Genomic DNA, 17,786 nt, shown 5'->3' with positions numbered 1-17,786 from the left:
TAACCTGAGTCAGCGCTGCAATCAAGGCACATTCCAGAAACTTAAAATAGGAAATCCAGGGGCATTTTAGTGTGACTTAGTGGCCCAACAAATGAGGTTTTACACACACATACACAACACACAGATACAGAGCACACACATCACACACACCCCATGCGTATATCACACACACAGAGCACGCACACCACATATTTTTTAGCACACACTCCACAAACACACACACCCCCCCTCCACACACATACAGAGCTCACACACCATACACGGCACACACACACACCACATACACACAGAGTATACACCCTACATGCCACACACACATACCATGCATGCTACACACACACACATACACACATCATGCACCACACACATATGCACACACCACACCAAACACCACACACATATGTGGACACTCACATCACACACATGTACACACATCCCTCCCGAGATCGTCTGGGCTAAATTTGCCCCAATGCTTTCTTTTCTTGTTTTTTTTTTTTAAGAAAAAATATTAACATACCTATCTCTGTGTGTCTATCTACTTGTTTTGGTAGTTCAAAAGTCAAAAGCGTACTTCTCTGTGTTGGGTTGTACTCCACAATACACAGTTTGCAGCTTTCAGAATGGGCGCAGGTCTCCTCCTGGCAGGCTGAGGCCCTGCAGACTAGCTGCTATTGTGGCTGCTCTGGAGCCTCGCTAGCAGCTGTTTGGAGACTCAGGCTGTGCCCCTCGCCTTACACGACCCCCATTCTTGGTGTCACACAGGGGCTCTCCAGAGCTGTAAACAACCAGCTTTTAATTACCTTCAGGTGGCAGCGGGGTAACATGCAAAAACTAATTCAGCGAGCGATAGACTTAAATGGCAAAAGTATAACATAATTAATGGTTTTTAAAAAGAAAAAGACCAGGGCCCTCTCTTCCTATTTCTCAGTTAATTCACTCCCAAAAATATAGCACGGTGAAAACATGACATCTCTGTGCCTTTCTAATTCCAGTCTGGTGTGCACGTTCCAAGCTAAGAATACTTTCCAGTGTTTAAAATGAGGTTCTTATTTACTAAAAGCAATATAAATAAAAGATTAGATGACACATACAAAGACAGACAGCTAGGTAGATGACAACAGATAGAAAAATGTTCCTTTTATACTTTTCATCTGGTCCCACGAATTTCTTTTCAGTGAATGTGAAAGAAATGCTTCTTTAATTCTGCAACTCTCCGGCACTTTTAAAATCAAAGATGAGGCTTTCAGGTGACTCTCGGTTTTTTTTTTTGAATTTTACATTATTTTAATGTTTATCTCATTCCTTTTACTCATAAGCTCTTTGAGGGCAGACTGAGGTCTCCGCAAGACAGCAGCCACAGCATAGCAGATGTCTGGAAAATGCTCAGTGAGGAGCAATAAAACCACAATAGAAGTGCCACAGAAAGGAAGGTTAACTTCTATAGTCAAGAGTGCACAAAGCAGAGGCCCCCCCACAGCATGACCCTCAGGTCCCCCCGACAGCTGTGCTAGCTCTCCCTCCCTCCCCACATGAGAATATGGCATCCAATCTGCTCTTAGTTCTGGTTTGCTGAAACGTGCTTAAGGGCAGCCTTGTCTAATTTGGTTGGCTGTACCTATAATCTGTTTTCCCCTCTCTAAAATGCAAAGGTTTTCTTAAATCACAACCTCCTTTCTGAAACCTTCTCTACTTCCCCAGGCAAAACCACGTGTGTAGCTGCAGCCTCAGGCCCTAAGTGCCTACTGCAGCACTAACACCCCAAGAGGGACAGTGCAGGAACCTCCCCCAGCATCTCAACAGCAGAAACCATCTCTGCAGAGGCCTGGGGAAGGAGTGCTTCTTAAAGCCCAAGTCTTGCGTTATCTATGATGCCCAGACCCAATTGTGTCAGTGAAGAATTACAGCAAATGTTTCTTGTAAAGTGGTTGGTTTATGTCCTTTGATATTTCATGTAGGCAGAAAATTGTTCACGTTTAGCCAAAATACAGAAAGAAGATAATCATCCTCGGACCTGATCCTAAGAGGTAAAATTCTCCTTGAATCATCACTAATAGAGATATTCAGATAGGAAATATTACAGCAGAAAATTGGGCCACTGCTAAAGAGGGAGGCAGTTTCTCTGGGAATAGTAAAATGTTTGCTTTTTCCATTTTCCAAATCCGGTTACCCCTGGGCTGTGTCTTTGATGTTAATGTAGCTAAACCCCTGGTGAGATTCTCACAATTTTATCAGAAGAAACAGAAACGGAAGGCTGGGCTCTCTCATTGCTGGCCTCCCTAATCGGGAGGAAATTCACAACAGGCTTGTCAAGGGAAACCCAAATATAAAGCCGGTGTTATTGTTTTGTTCCAGGATGGTGTCTTATGTATCTTCACATCAGCAGTACCTCCAAAAGCACATCATTATTCAAGCTACTATATTTTTACTGGGCTACATTAATATTAGGGCATTTAAAAGGATTTCATTGCAGCCTAGGATAAGTGATGAGGATATCTAAAAAAATCCACGTAGACATCATGACTCTTGTTTTTCCTGGCTCATTTTAGGGAGGTAAGAACGCAATAGGTCAGATCTGTCATATTAACTGAGGTCATCTGATGGCACCTTGTGTGCCTGTCTCTGAAATGTTTTTCCTCTGCACATTTACAACCCCACCCCCATCCATCATACCAGAGGGGAGGGTCACCCTGTGAGGCCCCAGGGCCCGGGGAAGAGCCCAAGCAGGCAGAAAAGCAACATGAGATATTATGAATCTTTCCTCCATTTGGTGGAATTATGGGATTGCTACTTTTCAGCTGTTGGGGTATTCTTCCCAAAGGTCACTCAAAATCAATGCACTTATTAATGTCCTTGATAATGGTAGCCTCATGGCCTCACATGATGAAGAGGCATAACTTGATTCCCGCGTCTACCTTCAGGCCAACCGAAGCCTGTCCTGGAAAGAAATCAATGCAGGCCCTGATGTGCAGTAAGCTCCCGAAAGGCACCATGACAATGCACAACACTCATTAAACCCTGAAAAACGCTACATTTGTGCTTCTCAAGAAAATAACCTACTCATTTGTTTTCTTAACCAAAATAAAGGGCAAAACCTAGTGAGACATACTAATAGAAACCATTTTGCTTCTTTTTAGGGAAATACACCAACATCTTTAATTTTGCTTTTCATTAAAAAAGAATTTGTAGAAGACAAATACCCATTTACCTTCACCAGGATTTCCAAAGATCCCCTGGCCTAGAGATTCACATAAACCCAAAGCTCATCTGTTAGAAGCAGGCCTTTGCTGCTCCAACCTTCCTAGGAATCTCCCAACAGTCAAGGCTGAGCAGCTAAGCATCTCCCAGGCTGACAGGGCACACTCCGCCCTGAGCCCAGTGGGGCACGTTGGGCCATGGCCTGTGAATCATGCTTTTGGGCCCTCTCTTGACTGCCATCAGCTCTCAGCTTTCCTAGGTCAACTCTCTGGCACTCCCATACCTACTCCTAACTCACTCACTCAGTAAGATACTTACACAGGCTTATTTCCATGGCTGATTTAGTTAACTGCTTTTCTCCATGGAAAGAATCAACCACTAAAGGAAGTGATCTGTGCAGAGCACGAATGCTTCCTGGGACAAACTTCCCAGCCAGATCCCAGCAGGCTGGGATGATTTGATAATCCAGGAAGAAGGACCTGGGAGATGGCCATGCCAAGGAATAAATCCAAACTAGTTCACAGGAGTTACAGTTTATATACAAAGCAGAGACAAATTAACCTTTTACAGATCATCTGCTGTGCATATGGCAATCAGGACTGCTTCCCTGAAGGTCAGGGCTAATTTAGAAAAAGTCCCTCTGTTCCTGGGACTTCTGTGCTGTGCAAGGTCGTTCCCTGAAGCCAAGAATCCCAGTGCTTCCCCGCAGTGGCTCAGCCCCAGCCAGCATGGAGGGAGGGAGGGTCCTCCTTTTGGCGCCCTCCACCCCGGCACAGCCTGGGTGATGGGGGAGGAAGCCTGTCCTCTGTCCTTATCTGTGCCTTGTCCTAGTAGCCAGAGAGAAATATAACCCTTCTCCACCTAAACCTCCTGAGCATGGTTTATTTATTAAGATCTCCAATGTTTTAAACCGTGTGTCACCTCCAGTGACTTCATGACCTCCTTTTCCGGGCACTGTTGATGGGTGGAGCTCAGACACTGGGAACAGGGTCTGACTGTAGCAGTGAGCAACAGAAGTCAGGTAAAATGCTCAATTTCCAGACTTCCTACAAGCAGATCATGCCACTGCATTGGGGCCTTGTTGTCATTTACAAGGTCATTTTTAGTGACAAGTCTATGAGACTCAGGTTGAACGACCTACTATGAAGTCTCTCTCTCTCTTTCTTTCAATGACTTACTTACAAACCAAAGCTTCTTACTGATGTATTCCTCAATAAGATAAACACCTGTGTTGTATTTACTTTCTCAACGCTGTTGTGAAGTAAAAGCCAAGTGCTTCTCCAAAACTTTTGCGTTTAAAATTGTATGAAAGGATGAAGCTCCAGTATCTGACTGAGGAGGGGACATGGGCTTTAACAGTTCCTATCAGAGGGGCATAAACTCTATATTCTGCATGCCAGCATCATCCCCTCACTAGATATACATTTCCTTTTTTTTAATTAGGTTCACATTTGTAGGAAAATAAAGTCTGTTCACAGAGATTGCAAAAAGGTGAAACACGAACATGAGTATGCTGCTAATGAAAGATGTCTACGAAACAAAAGAACAAACATATTATGCAGAACCAAAGCGATTCAAAAATCCTCCTGGTAGAACATGTTCTCACTTGTAAGTGGGAGCTGAATGATGAGAACACATGGACACATAGAGAAGAACAACACACGCTGGGGCCTATTTCGGGGTGGAGAGGGGGAGGAGGAAGAGGATCAGGAAAAATAACTAATGGGTACTAGGCTTAATACCTGGGTGACAAAATAATCTGTACAACAAACCCCCATGACACAAGTTTACCTGTGTAAAAAACCTGCACATGTACCCCTGAACTTAAAAAAGTTAAAAAAAATCCTCCTGGTAGATATTTCAATCTCTCACCCAGATTTCCAGTTCTCCTCTTCCTTCAGGCACATGCCCTATTGAGGTCAGGCATGGCCATGAGACTTGCTTTGGCCAATTAAATATGAACAGAGATAACATGTGTCACCTCCAAGTGGAGGCACTAAGAAGGCATTTGTAACTCTCCCATGCTCTCTTCCTCTGCCAGAGCAGACCATGAGGCTGCAAATTTGGATGACAGGGGTAAAATATGGTGAAGTCTCTATCCTAGGTCACCGAGTCTGGAAGATTGAAAAGGTAGCCCCCAATTCTTCCCCTCCCTGAATCTATACTCCCTTGCCATATAAATTCGAGGGCCTCTCCCCTTTGACTCCGAGCTTAGCCAGATGACTGTCATCATATCCTTCCATTTGCCATTAAGAAAACTAACATGACCCCTAAGGAAAGAAGATGATGATGTTTCAACACTGAAAATTAGCAAATAAAAATGTGTAAGTGAGTCTCTATTCTGATGATTACAATCGCATTTCAGTTACTAAGCTTAGTGTTTTTCAATGCCCTAAGTTAGATTATGATGATTAATCAACATAACAGCAAGGAATGGATTGTTCATTGAAGTGTGAGGAGTTTTGAATTCACTGTAAAGACAATGTTTTTATAAAAACTAAGAATTCCATTATATCCTAGATTCCTGTAATATGCTATGATGACAATGTATTTCAATTTTGATTTGGTTCTTTTAAATGCCTACTGGTCATGATGTACAGTAACCAACCTCTCTAGCTAATCAATAAGCTGAAAAACAAAAATGGTGTATTACTGTAAGGGTTTAGTTCCAAATTCTCCTCTCTATAAATTGATAAAATATTGCCCAGTCAAGAAGTCTGTTAACATGTGTGTTGTGTGTGCATCTGCATGTGAGGGCAGACAGACATGTCTAAAAAAGGCAACTATTTATAATCCACATGGAACACACACTATGCTCCTCACAATTCTTTTCCGAAAGCAGCCAACACATTTTGAGATACGCCAACAGTCGTTACCCGAGGATGGAAGAACAGGAGCACCATGCATTACTCCAACGGTAGCCTTTCCAGGTAAATAGCACAGCGCAAGAAATCAACACTGCTAGAAATGAAGAACTGCACTTTCTTGGAGGCTAAATGTAAATTTTGTCTTTTCTGCACACCAAATATAAGCCAAGAAATTATTCATATGCAAATATACATTTCATTGCTACATATATATTCTTAGTAGAATCTTCAAGAAATAGGTCAGAGATACAACATAACTCTCAAGACACTGGAAAGCACCAAAAGGGCATGAAAACAGGGCTTCCATTTTCCAGATTTTAGTTTCAGAATGTCAGCTATATGTGCAATGCTGAGGTCTCTCACAGAATGCAAAATACTACTACCTTGTTTTTAGAAGCAGACATAAAACCACAGTTTTCTCAAGAAAGTTAACACGATGGCTACAGTTACAGCACCAGTAACTAATTTCTCTTCATCAGTCAACTCACCAAAGGATGTCTGAATCAAGCCATTATAAGCCAATACAAAACACTTCTTTCAGGTTTACTTACAAAATAGCATCAACCTTAAGAATACTAATTCTGAATTATAATGAACACATAAATGGAGACCCGATTCCATCTCTGAAATAACCTTTTCAGAAGGTGAGCATGGCGTCCTGCACCCTGGAGACGCAAAGCCTACCTGAGACAAGTGAAACAGTGTCTTTCTCCCATGAGACGACAGTGATGTACGCGTCCACCGAGGAGGGGATAATGCACTTGAAGACCGCAACATTGCCTCTCATGGTTTTCTGGTCCTCCACACGGACTGTATAGGGCTCCCGTAAAACTGGAAGGCAGAAAGAGGACCTCAGTAAGGCACACAGTCAACAGGCTCATTCTGAGAGTATCTCATTGTAATATATACATTGCAGAACACACACATCAGTTGCATAACATATCTTTCTGGAAAACAGTTAAGATGCCTACATTTCATGTCTTTCACTGCCTGACTTAAGAAAACATTCATTCTCTTAACAATACATGGCCGGGTAAGGTGGCTCGTGCCTGTAATCCCACCACTTTGGGAGGCCAAGATGGGTGGATCCCTTGTGCCCAGGAGTTCAAGACCAGACTGGGCAACATGGCAACATCCTGTCTCTACTAAAAATACAAAAAATTAGCTGGGCATGATGGTGTGTGATTGTAGTCCCAGCTACCTGGGAGGCCGAGATGAGATTACCTGAGCCTGGGAGGTTGAGGCTGCAGTGAGCTATAATCATACCACTGCACTCCAGCCTGGGTGAAGAAAAAAAAATACACCACACTCTATACCAAGGGGCCAGAGTATAACCTAAAACAGTTAATAGACCCCCTGAAGGTATCAGGAGATAGGAAATAGCTTCATGAAAGAAAAGTTGCTGGCTCTGCCAAGTTATGATGATGGCAAACTGCTATTAGTCCTCTAAGGGCCAAGGAAGATTTTTTTCCTGACTGCAAAAAATTAATAAAAAATTCAAGCAAGGCAATTTTTGGGGAAGCCTTGAGAACTCTGAGACAATTAAAATAATTTTTCATTAGTAAATTTTTAAATGACAGTTGCAAAGCAGTTTGGGAAACACTGATCCTGCACACTTCCGATGATAGGAGCATCCCAGAAAGACCGCGGAGTGCACATCCACATCCTTGATGTCTGGACTCAGAGGCAGGGTGGTACTGGTGTTCAGAGCCTTCCGAGCAGGCCCAACTGCCTGGGTTCAAATCCAAGCTCAGCCACTCCCCGATTGTGGGGCAGTGAGCAAATCCTCTCACCATCTAGACCATGGGGATGACGTTGGTAGCATCTGCCCCCTAGGATGACTGTCGTGAATCAGTTAATGTAGCTGAAAATTCAACAGTGTCTGCTAGAAGCAGGTTGGGTAAGGCCACACCTACCAATAGCCAGAGATGGGTCCCCAGGGTTGGGGAAAATCTGTCTCCAGGGAAAGAAGACACTGATGAATCTAGTCTCAATTGGATGTGCCAGCCTTACTTCTTTAGAGCTTTGTTTTCCTCACATTTAAAATGAAGGCATTGTGGTGGGAACCTCTTCAAGGTCTAAATCCTATAAGTATACGATTTTCTAAGATACCCACAGAGATAACTTATTGTCTAACCATCTAACCAGCTCACTTAAAGAATTAATTACTTACTGGACAAATATGTGTCATGAAAACTGGCCATGAAAATGGTTTCCAAAGGTACTGACACACCAACAAAGCTAAAGGTGAATTTCTCAAGGGAAGTCTCCCAGTAGGCAGAGGTGAGCTCTTCAGAAGAGGACTGTTAAGGTTGGGCTAACCTTGTGATATGCTGAGCATTTTCGTAGTAAAGCATGTCTTTCATGAAAGCCTTCCTCTCCAGTTTCCATTTTTAACATTAGCCTTTTTTCCCCAACTTGGAGAATTTCTTCATTCTTGTCTCTAACCAGGGAGATTTTTCCAAGTATTGAAATCTTCTGCGACCCCCATCACTGTAATCCCCAAGCAGCATGAGGTGAAGGTCCAGGCAGCAACTCCACACCTCCTGCAGGAGGTCCGCTAGGCAAAAATTCAGGGCGCCCAATAGGCTGACCTCAGCAACAACATCCTTACACCCAGGGGAGGGAACAGAGTTTGTACAGGAAGGCTCCTGCATAAGTAAACCTTTGCTGGGAGCTGATTAGAAAGAGACTACAAAGATATAAGCAAACTAATCAAACTCATCGGTAAGTGAGAATCTGGGCATGGTGAGAAGCAGAAGACAGAGAGGAGAAGAGGAGGATGGAGGACAGAGGAGAAAGAGGGACTGGCCAACAGAGAGAGTCTACTGTCACAGGAATGGTGCCCCTAAGCAGGGTTATGATTTAAGCTCCTTTGTCTGTGTGATGCTTGTTTCTCTGCAATAAAATCACTCTGTCTCCCCAAACCTCCTGCAGACTCTGCTTCAAACACGAATGACTCAAGTAGGATACTTTTTAATAGAAATCAAGGAAAGGGGTCAAGTTCCATGTCAGACAGGAAAGTGAGAAGATATTCACCTGTTTACCGGGAGACACGAGAAATGCCTTCCCACCAGGTGTACAGCCCCACACTAGATGGGATCACAGGAGCCATAAAAACATGGGGTGACCGACCGGCGACATTCCCAGTGTTACCACCCAATGTCCAGTGTCCTAGGAAACCCCTCAGTCCCAGCACTTACCCACATATCATGGAGTTTTCTCCTCTCTAGCTACCCACTGCCCTCACCAGTACCAGGACACCTTAGTAGTCACAATTTTAAACCTGTGTGACTTTTGCTTCTCCAACCTCCAGGTCAGTCCCAAGAAGCCCAGATTTTCTCAAAGCAGGGACAGCACTGTGGTTCTCTGAACCCCAGCTTGCTCAGAGGGAATGGGGATCAGAAGAAAACTGCACACTCCCCATCCCTTCTCCTTATTTGATTACTCATTCCACAAAGACAGCCCGTGCAGCGAGCCTTTAAAAAATTATCTTAGAAAATACTTGGCACACAAGAGGTGTTCAATACATATTTTGAGACTGAATATATAGAAAGACACAGCTTCCATTCTGGGAGAACTTCTAATCCTTTTATAGAATATACATGTATGCACATTTGAATTTATAGCCACTATCTATAGTTTTTTTTTTTTTAAATGCAAATCAGGGTTTTATTAAAGCTCCTAATCTTTGTTACAGAGCACTGTTTGTTCCTGAGGCCTCCATAACTTAAGACACCAACATTGCTGTCTATGGTGATACACCTCTCAGAGGGTCATGTGAGTTTCCTGAGCCCACAGTCAGCCCCGAAGACACGGGTGTAGCCTTGATCTTCATTCTACATCCAACTACTGCTAACTTTGTTGCAGTAACAGAGACTGGGCTAGAAACCTGAGATGCAGGCAAAAAAAAAAAAAAAAAAACACTTTGTTTTAAATTTGATTGACATTTGCATTATGAGACAGAGTATTATCTAAGTACTGTGCTTGGTGTCGTAAGTTAGGCTCTCCCCAGAGAGCCCAGATCGTCTCAAAGCAGGGACAGCACTGTGGTGCTCTGAACCCCAGCTCGCTCAGAGACAACGGGGATCAGAAGAAAACTGCACACTCCCCGTCCCTTCTCCTTATTCGACCCCAAAAAGAGGAGCTGGGTTCAAGTGACTGACCAAGGACACAATCTCCAGAGGCACGGCAAGTGTGAGGAGGGCAGGGACGGAAGCGGCAAAGCAGGCTTGTGGTTTCAGGTGAAGTCGCAGCCACGCTTGACATGCTCGGTCATGCAGAGGGGCTGGGATTCCCTGTTGTAGCTGTCTGTCATTGGTTTAGGGCTGGCCTCAGGAGGATGGAACTCCCAGGCATTTCCCACTCTTGTTTCTGTGAATGGTTCCAGTGCCCAAGCAATCCTCTGAAGGCTGCAGGTTCATATTCTTAGCAACCAGCAAACAGACCTTGGGGGATCTGATTCAGGGATGCCAGTAGGGTCCACTGCAATCATTTTAGCCTTCATTCAGTCAAATTTGTCATCTTGTTAGATAAGAAGCAAAAAAAAAATCTCTGGTAATATGACTTTGAAACAAAATCAGGCCTTTTTTTAATCAAATATTTTCATTGTGATATAAGAGTTGTACATATTTTGGGGGTACAGGTGATGTTTTCATACCTGTATAAAATGTATAATCATAAAATCAGGGTAATTGGAATATCAGTCACTTCAATCTTTTCCCTGTGTTGGGAGCACTGTAAATCTTTTTTCTTCTAGTAATTTAAAAATATACAATAAATTATTAACTATAAATTTCCCTACTGTGCCAGCAAATGTTAGAACATATTCCTTCTATTTGACTGTATTTTTATACCCCTCAGCCAACTACTCTTTATCCTCTCTCCTCATCCCCTTGCTTCCCAGCATCTGGTATCCACCATTCCACTCTCTACCTCCATAAGATCCACTTTTCCAGATCCCATACATAAGTGAAAACATGTAATGTGTCTCTGTCTGAGCCTGGCTTCATTCACTTAGCATAGTAACCTCCAGTTTCATCGATCATTATATTCTTGTTGGATGGATAGTTTGCAAATATTGATAGTCTCCCCATTCTGCATGTTGTCTCTTCAACTTTGCTGATTATTTGCTTTGCTGTGCAGAGTTTTTCTGCTTGATGTAATCCTATTTGTCTATTTTTGCTTTTGTTGCCTGTGCTTTTGAGGCTTTACCCCAAAAATCTTCACCCAGACTAATTTCCTATAGTGTTTCCTTAGTGTTTTCTTTCAGTAGTTTCATAGTTTCAAGACTTAATTTACGTATTTAACCCATTTTGAGTTGATTTTCGTACATGGTTAAAGATAGGGATCTAGTATCATTCTTTTGCATATAGATACCCAGTTTTCCCAGCACTAATTTTTAAAGAGCTTGTCCTTTCCTGAATGTGTGTTCATGGTACCTTTGTCAAAAATGATTTGGGTATAAGCTCATGGACTTATATTTGGATTCTCTATTCTATCCCATTGGTCTATGTGTCTGTTTTATGTCAGTACTATGCTATAGTATGCCAGTACTATACCTGTGTAGTATTCTTTGAAATTAGACAGTGTGATACCTACAGCTTTGTTCTTTTTGCTCAAGATTGCTTTAGCGTTTCGGAGTCTTGTGGTTTCATACAAAGTTAAGGAGCTTTTTTTTTTTTCTATTTCTGTGAAGAATGTCATTGGTAGGAACGGCCTTGAATCTGTAGACCACTTTGAGTAGTATAAATATTTTAACAATATTAATTCTTCCAATCAATGAGCATGAAATATCTTTCCATTTTGTGTGTGTGTCCTCTTCAATTTCTTTCATACTTCTTTATATTTTTAGCATATCTACTATAGGTTTTTACTTTGTGGTTACCATGAAGCTTACAAAAAGCATCTTATAGTTATAAGAAGTTATTTAAAACTGAAATCAACTTTACTTTGATTACACACACACAACTTATTTATTGAGCAAGAGATCACACGGTTGGTCTACACTGAGAGCACCGAATGTGAGACAACATTTTAAATGGTCCATTTTCAAGGCATAATAAGTCTAAGCACTGGCAGCCAGCCTGCAGATGTAACAAATTGCATGGTTCATGCACCTATAAGGTCACGATAAGCAAACAATGTAGAGGAGGAGTCAGCCCATAAAAGGGAAGAAAGTTTTGTTACTGGGAAATCAAAACTTAAGCGGGGAAGGGGATTGGGTATAACTTTAAAAGGGGGATAATGAAACTTAGGCAATGTCCAGGAAGATTGTAACTCCATAGTACTCAACCAGTGAGGAACTGGGAGAGGGACTTGCTTGCTAGGCGATAAATTACCTGCTCTACCTGCCCTGGGTGTGCCTGCCTACCAGGCGCCAGATCTTGCATTAAAAGTCCGCCATCAAAAGTCTTGCTTAGGCTGGGTGCAGCGGCTCACATCTGTAATCCTAGCACTTTGGGAGGCCGAGGTGGGCAGATCAGCTGAGGTCAGGAGTTCAAGACCAGCCTGGCCAACATGGTGAAACCTCATCTCTACTAAAAATACAAAAATTAGCCAGGCGTGGTGGCGCATGCCTGTAATCCCAGCTACTAGTGCAGCTGAGGCAGGAGAATCACTTGAACCCAGGAGGCAGAGGTTGCAGTGAGCCGAGATCGAGCCACTGCACTCCAGCCTGGGCGACAGAGCAAGACTCTGGAAAAAAAAAAAAAAAAAAGAGTCACTTCTGCTGTTCTTCGTGTCTCTGGGTCCATTCTTTGCATCTGGATGGCTGTATGTGCGTTTCTCACATGAAATACTCATTTTATTGTACTTCAGAGAGATTATGTTTTTTACAAGTTGAAGATTTGTGGAAACTCCGCATCATGCAAGTCTATCAGCGCCATTTTTCCAACAGCATGAACTCACTTTGTGTCTCTGTGTCACATTGTGGTAATGCTTACAATATTTCAAACTTTTAAAATTATTATTATATCTGTTACGGTGATCATTGATCAGTGATCTTTGATATTACTATTGTAATTGTTCTGCGGAGACACAAACCACATTTACAGAAGATAGCAAACTTAATCAACACAGGTCATATGCGCTCTGCCCACCTCACTGACATGCCATTTTCCATCTTTCTCCCTCTCCTCAAGCATCCCTTTTTTTTGAGACACAATACTACTGAAATTAAATCAATAAATAACCCTACAGTGGCCTTTAAGTATTCATGTGAAAGAAATGGTCTCATATCTCTTACTTTAAATCAAAATCTAGAAATGATTAAACTAAGTGATGAAGGCATATCAAAAGCTAAGACAGGCTGAAGGCTAGGTCTTTTGTGCATTTAGCCAAGTTGTACATGCATAGGAAAAGTTCTTGAAGGAAATGAAAAGTGCTACTTCAGCGAACAAATGATAAGAAAGCGAAACTACCTTATTGGTGGCGTGGAGAAAATTTGAGTAGATAGAAGATTTGGATAGATGATTAAACTAGCCACGACATTGCCTTAAGCAAAAGCCTAAATCAAACTAAGTCCTTAGCTCTCTTCAATTCCAGGGAGGCTTAGAGGAGTGAGAAAGCTGCAGAAGAAACACTGGAAGCTAGCAAAGATTGGCTACTGAGATTTAAGGAAAGAAGCAATCTTTATACCATACAAATGCACGGTAAAGCAGCAAGTGCTGATGGAGAAACTGCAGCAGGTTATCTAGAAGCTCCAGCTAATGTTATTGATGAAGGTGGCTGCCCTAAACAATATATTTTCAATGTACAGAAGATACCCTTCTATTAAAAGAAAATGCCATCCGGGATTTTCATAGCTAGAGAGGAGAAGTCAATACCTAGCCTCAATGCTTCAAAAAACAAGCTGATTCTTGTTAAGGGCTAATGCAGCTGATGACTAAGATGAAGTCAATGCTCATTTACCATTTCAATAATTCTAAAATTATTTCTTAGAATTATGACAAATCTACTTAAAAATTATGACAAATCTACTTTGCCTACGCTCTAGAAATAAAACAAGAAGGTCTGGGTCACAGCGCATCTGCTTACAGCATGTCATATTGCACTGGGTAGAACCTCCAGTATGATGTAGTATAGAAGTGGTAAGAGCATACACTTTGATATTGTTCTTCATTTGGGGGTGAAAACATTTAATCTTTGACAAGTATGATGTTTGCTATGGAAGGATTTTTGTAGTTGCTTATTATCACATTGAGGAAGTTCCTTTCTACTGATGGTTTTCTGAGAGTTTTTTTAATCATCAGTGGATGCTGGGTTTCATCAATGCTTTTCTGTGTCTGTGGAAATGATCACATGGTTTACACTGATTAATTTTCAAATGTGAAACTCACCTTCCATTATGAATATAAGCCTTTGTGGTCATAACGCATTATTCCTTTTATATGTTGTTGGATTCAATTTGTTAAATTTTTAGAATTTTTACATGTATAGTCAGAAGAGATACTTGTCTTTAGTCTTCTTATGTCTTGTTTATGTATTAGGGTAATGCTAACCTCATAAAATGATTCGGGAAATACTCTCTCCTCAATTTTCTGGAAGAATTTGTTTATAATTTTTATTCTTTTTTTTTTTTTTTTTGAGATGGAGTCTCGCTCACTCTGTCACATAGGCTGGAATGCAGTGGCACAATCTTGGCTTACTGTAACCTCCACCTCCTGGGTTCAAGCACTTCTCCTGTCTCAGTCTCCCAAGTAGCTGGGACTAAACGCATGTGTCACCACACTTGACTGATTTTTGTGTTTTTAGTAGAGATGGATTTTCACCATGTTGGCCAGGCTGGTCTTGAACTCCTGACTTCAAGTGATTCTCCTGCCTTGGTCTCCCAAAAGTGCTGGGATTACAGGCATGAGCCACTGTGCCTGACCAAAATTATTTCTTTCTTAAAGGATCAGTAGAACTCAATAGTGAAGCCATTTGAGCCAGGAATTTTACTGTAGAACATTTTTACCAATAAATTTAAATTCTTTAATAGATATAGGACTATTCAGTTTATCTGTTTTTCCCTGAGTGAGTCTTGATAGTTTGTGTTTCCCAAAAAATATTTCATCTACTTTTCTTCATGTTCTCGTAGTACCATTTTGATACCTGTAGAAGATAAAGTGACGTTATCTCCCTCATTGTTAGGATTAGTCATTTACCAACTCTCTCTCACTTTTCTGGCCAAAAACACACCAATTTTAACAATTTTTTTTAAAGAACTAATTTTAGTTTCATAGATTTCCTCTACTGTTTCTTTCTGTTTTATAATTTATTGATCTCCATTCTGATCTTCATTGTTTGCTTGCTGCTTATATTTTTAGTTTTATCCTCTTTTTCAGTTTAAAATGGATGCTGAAACCACTATTTAAGACATTTTTTAAAATTTCTAATATAAGTTTTTCAGAGCAATAAAATCTCCCTATTTTTTTAGTGGTACTCCCCAAATTCATATATATTATGTGTTCATTTTTTATCTAATTTCCTTCTTCAAATTTTTTTCTGAATTTTTTTTTTGACATAGATCATTTAAAAGTGTGCTATTTAGTATTCAAATACTTGGTTATTTCTCAGAGATGTTATTGTTAGTGATTTAATTTCATTATGATCAAACAACATTTTATACAACTTGAATTTAAAACAAATTTATCTGAGATTTATTTTATTGCTCTGAGTATGGTCTGTATTAGTAAATGTCTGTGTGTCTCAAGAGAATTTATATTGTGCTGTTGTTGGATAGAATGTTCTTTATTTAAAGGTCAATTACATCAAATTGATTGATAGTGTCATTCACGTGTTTTTTTATTCTTACTGATTTTCTGTCTACTTCTACCAGTTATTGAACTAGGAGTATTGAAATCTACGGCTATAATTTTTAATATGTCTGATTCTCATTGCAGTTCTATCCGTTTTTACTTTATGTATTTTGAAGTTTTGTTGTTGGGTACATAAACATTTACAATAGTCATATCCTCTTAACCACCCCCCTTTACATTATGAAATGAACTGCTTTAAGCTCTGAGCATGGGATTTTTAGGGCAGTGAAACTGTTCTGTATGATACTGTAATGGTGATACCTGCCATTATGCATACAACTTACAGCATAGAGTGAAACTTAATGTGAACTATGGACTTTAGTTAATAATAATGTATAAATATGAGTTTATTGTCACAAATGTATCACACTAATGCAAGATGCTCTGAGCAAACAAAGTGTCTTTGTTTGGAAATACACTTTGCTTAATATTAAAGTGGCTATTCTAGCTTTCTTTCAATGTTTTATTTTAATTAGGTTGATTTGATTTGATGAGGATGGTATATCATTTTTATCCTTTTACTTTCAAGCTATTTGTGCCTTTGTATTTAAAGAATGTTTCTTTTTAAGCAGAATTAAATCCAATCTGGCAATCTCTGCCTTGTAATTCAGATTACTGGAACATTTAAATTTAATGTGGATATTGATACGGTTAAGTTTATCATTTTGCTATTTGATATATACATCTTTCCTTTTTCTTATCATTTTCTTCTTTGTTTTGGATAGAGGATTTTTTAATGATTCTATTTTTTCTCCTTCGCGGGCTTATTAGCTATAACTGTGTTTTGTTATTTTAGAGGTTGCTTTAGGTTTTGTAGTACACATTTGTAACTTATCACCATCTACATCCAGGTGACATTACACAACTTCACATATAGCAAAAGAACCTCCAATATTACGCTCCCATGTCTTCATTGTAGGCTTAATGCTATTGTTAACGTTTTACTTCCACCTCTGTTACAAACATCATAAGACATTGTTATTGTTTTTGTTTAAATAGCCAATTACTTTTTAAAATATTGCAATTTTTTTAAAAAAAAATCTGATTTAGATACTCATGTAGTTACCATTTTCATTGCAGTTCTTTCCTTTGAGTAGATCTAAGATTTGATCAGGTGTCATTTTTTCTTCTGATTCTAGAACTTCCTTTAAGATTTCTTGTAGTGGGATTCAGCTGATGACAAATTTTCTGCTATTTTGTGTCTGAGAAAGCCTTCATTTCACCATTATTTTATAAATTTACTTCCACTCTTGCCTATAATCCCAGCACTTTGTGAGGCCAAGACAGGGCAGCTTCTTGAGCCCAGGAGTTAGAGATCAGCCTGGGCAACATAGCAGGATTCCATCTCTACAAAAATAAAAATAAAAATCAGCCTGATGTGGCAAGATGCACCTCTGGTCCCAGCTACCTGGGAGGCTGAGGTGGGAGGATCACTTGAGCCAGGGAAGTTGAGGCTGCAGTGAGCAATGATCACCTTACTGCACCCCAGCCTGGTTGACAGAGCAAGGCCCTGTCTCATAAAACACACATATACACACATCCACACACAAACACACACCCAACAGCAACAACAAAAATCCTGTCTGCTGTCATTCTTATCTTTGTTCCTTTGTGTGTAATATGCCTTTCTTCTGTAGCGGCTTTTGATATTTTATTATTGCTCTGAGCAATTTTATTATATTACGATGTGCCTTTGTGCATTTTTTCTTCACATGTCTTGAGCTTGGGGTTTGTTGAGCTCCTTGGGTCTGTGGGTTTATAATTTTCAACAAATTTGGAAAATTTTGGTCTGCATTTTTCCACTTCTTTTTAAATCTCACCATCCCTTCCCTTGAGGCTTAATTTGTCATTAAGCTTCTTGAAGTATGTTTTAATTTTTTTGAATAAACTTGTTTTTTTTTTTTTAGAGCAGTCGTAGGTTTAC

General features: G+C 40.4%; 1 protein-coding gene across 1 annotated transcript in view; it reads right to left on the bottom strand.

Moving 5' to 3' along the window:
* DSCAM (DS cell adhesion molecule) overlaps positions 1 to 17,786 on the bottom strand; it is a gene marked incomplete at its 5' end in the record, with an annotated part of 789,264 nt that overhangs the window by 632,770 nt on the left and 138,708 nt on the right. Inside the window, one exon of the mRNA XM_058427845.1 lies at positions 6,747 to 6,893. Within this exon, the coding sequence (XP_058283828.1) occupies positions 6,747 to 6,893 (147 nt within the window). The remainder of the gene's footprint in view (positions 1 to 6,746; positions 6,894 to 17,786) is intronic.

This window comes from Hylobates moloch, unplaced genomic scaffold (assembly GCF_009828535.3).
Source record: "Hylobates moloch isolate HMO894 unplaced genomic scaffold, HMol_V3 SCAFFOLD_14, whole genome shotgun sequence".
NCBI classification, from domain to species: domain Eukaryota; kingdom Metazoa; phylum Chordata; class Mammalia; order Primates; family Hylobatidae; genus Hylobates; species Hylobates moloch.
This window is presented reverse-complemented; position numbering and strand designations above follow the sequence as displayed.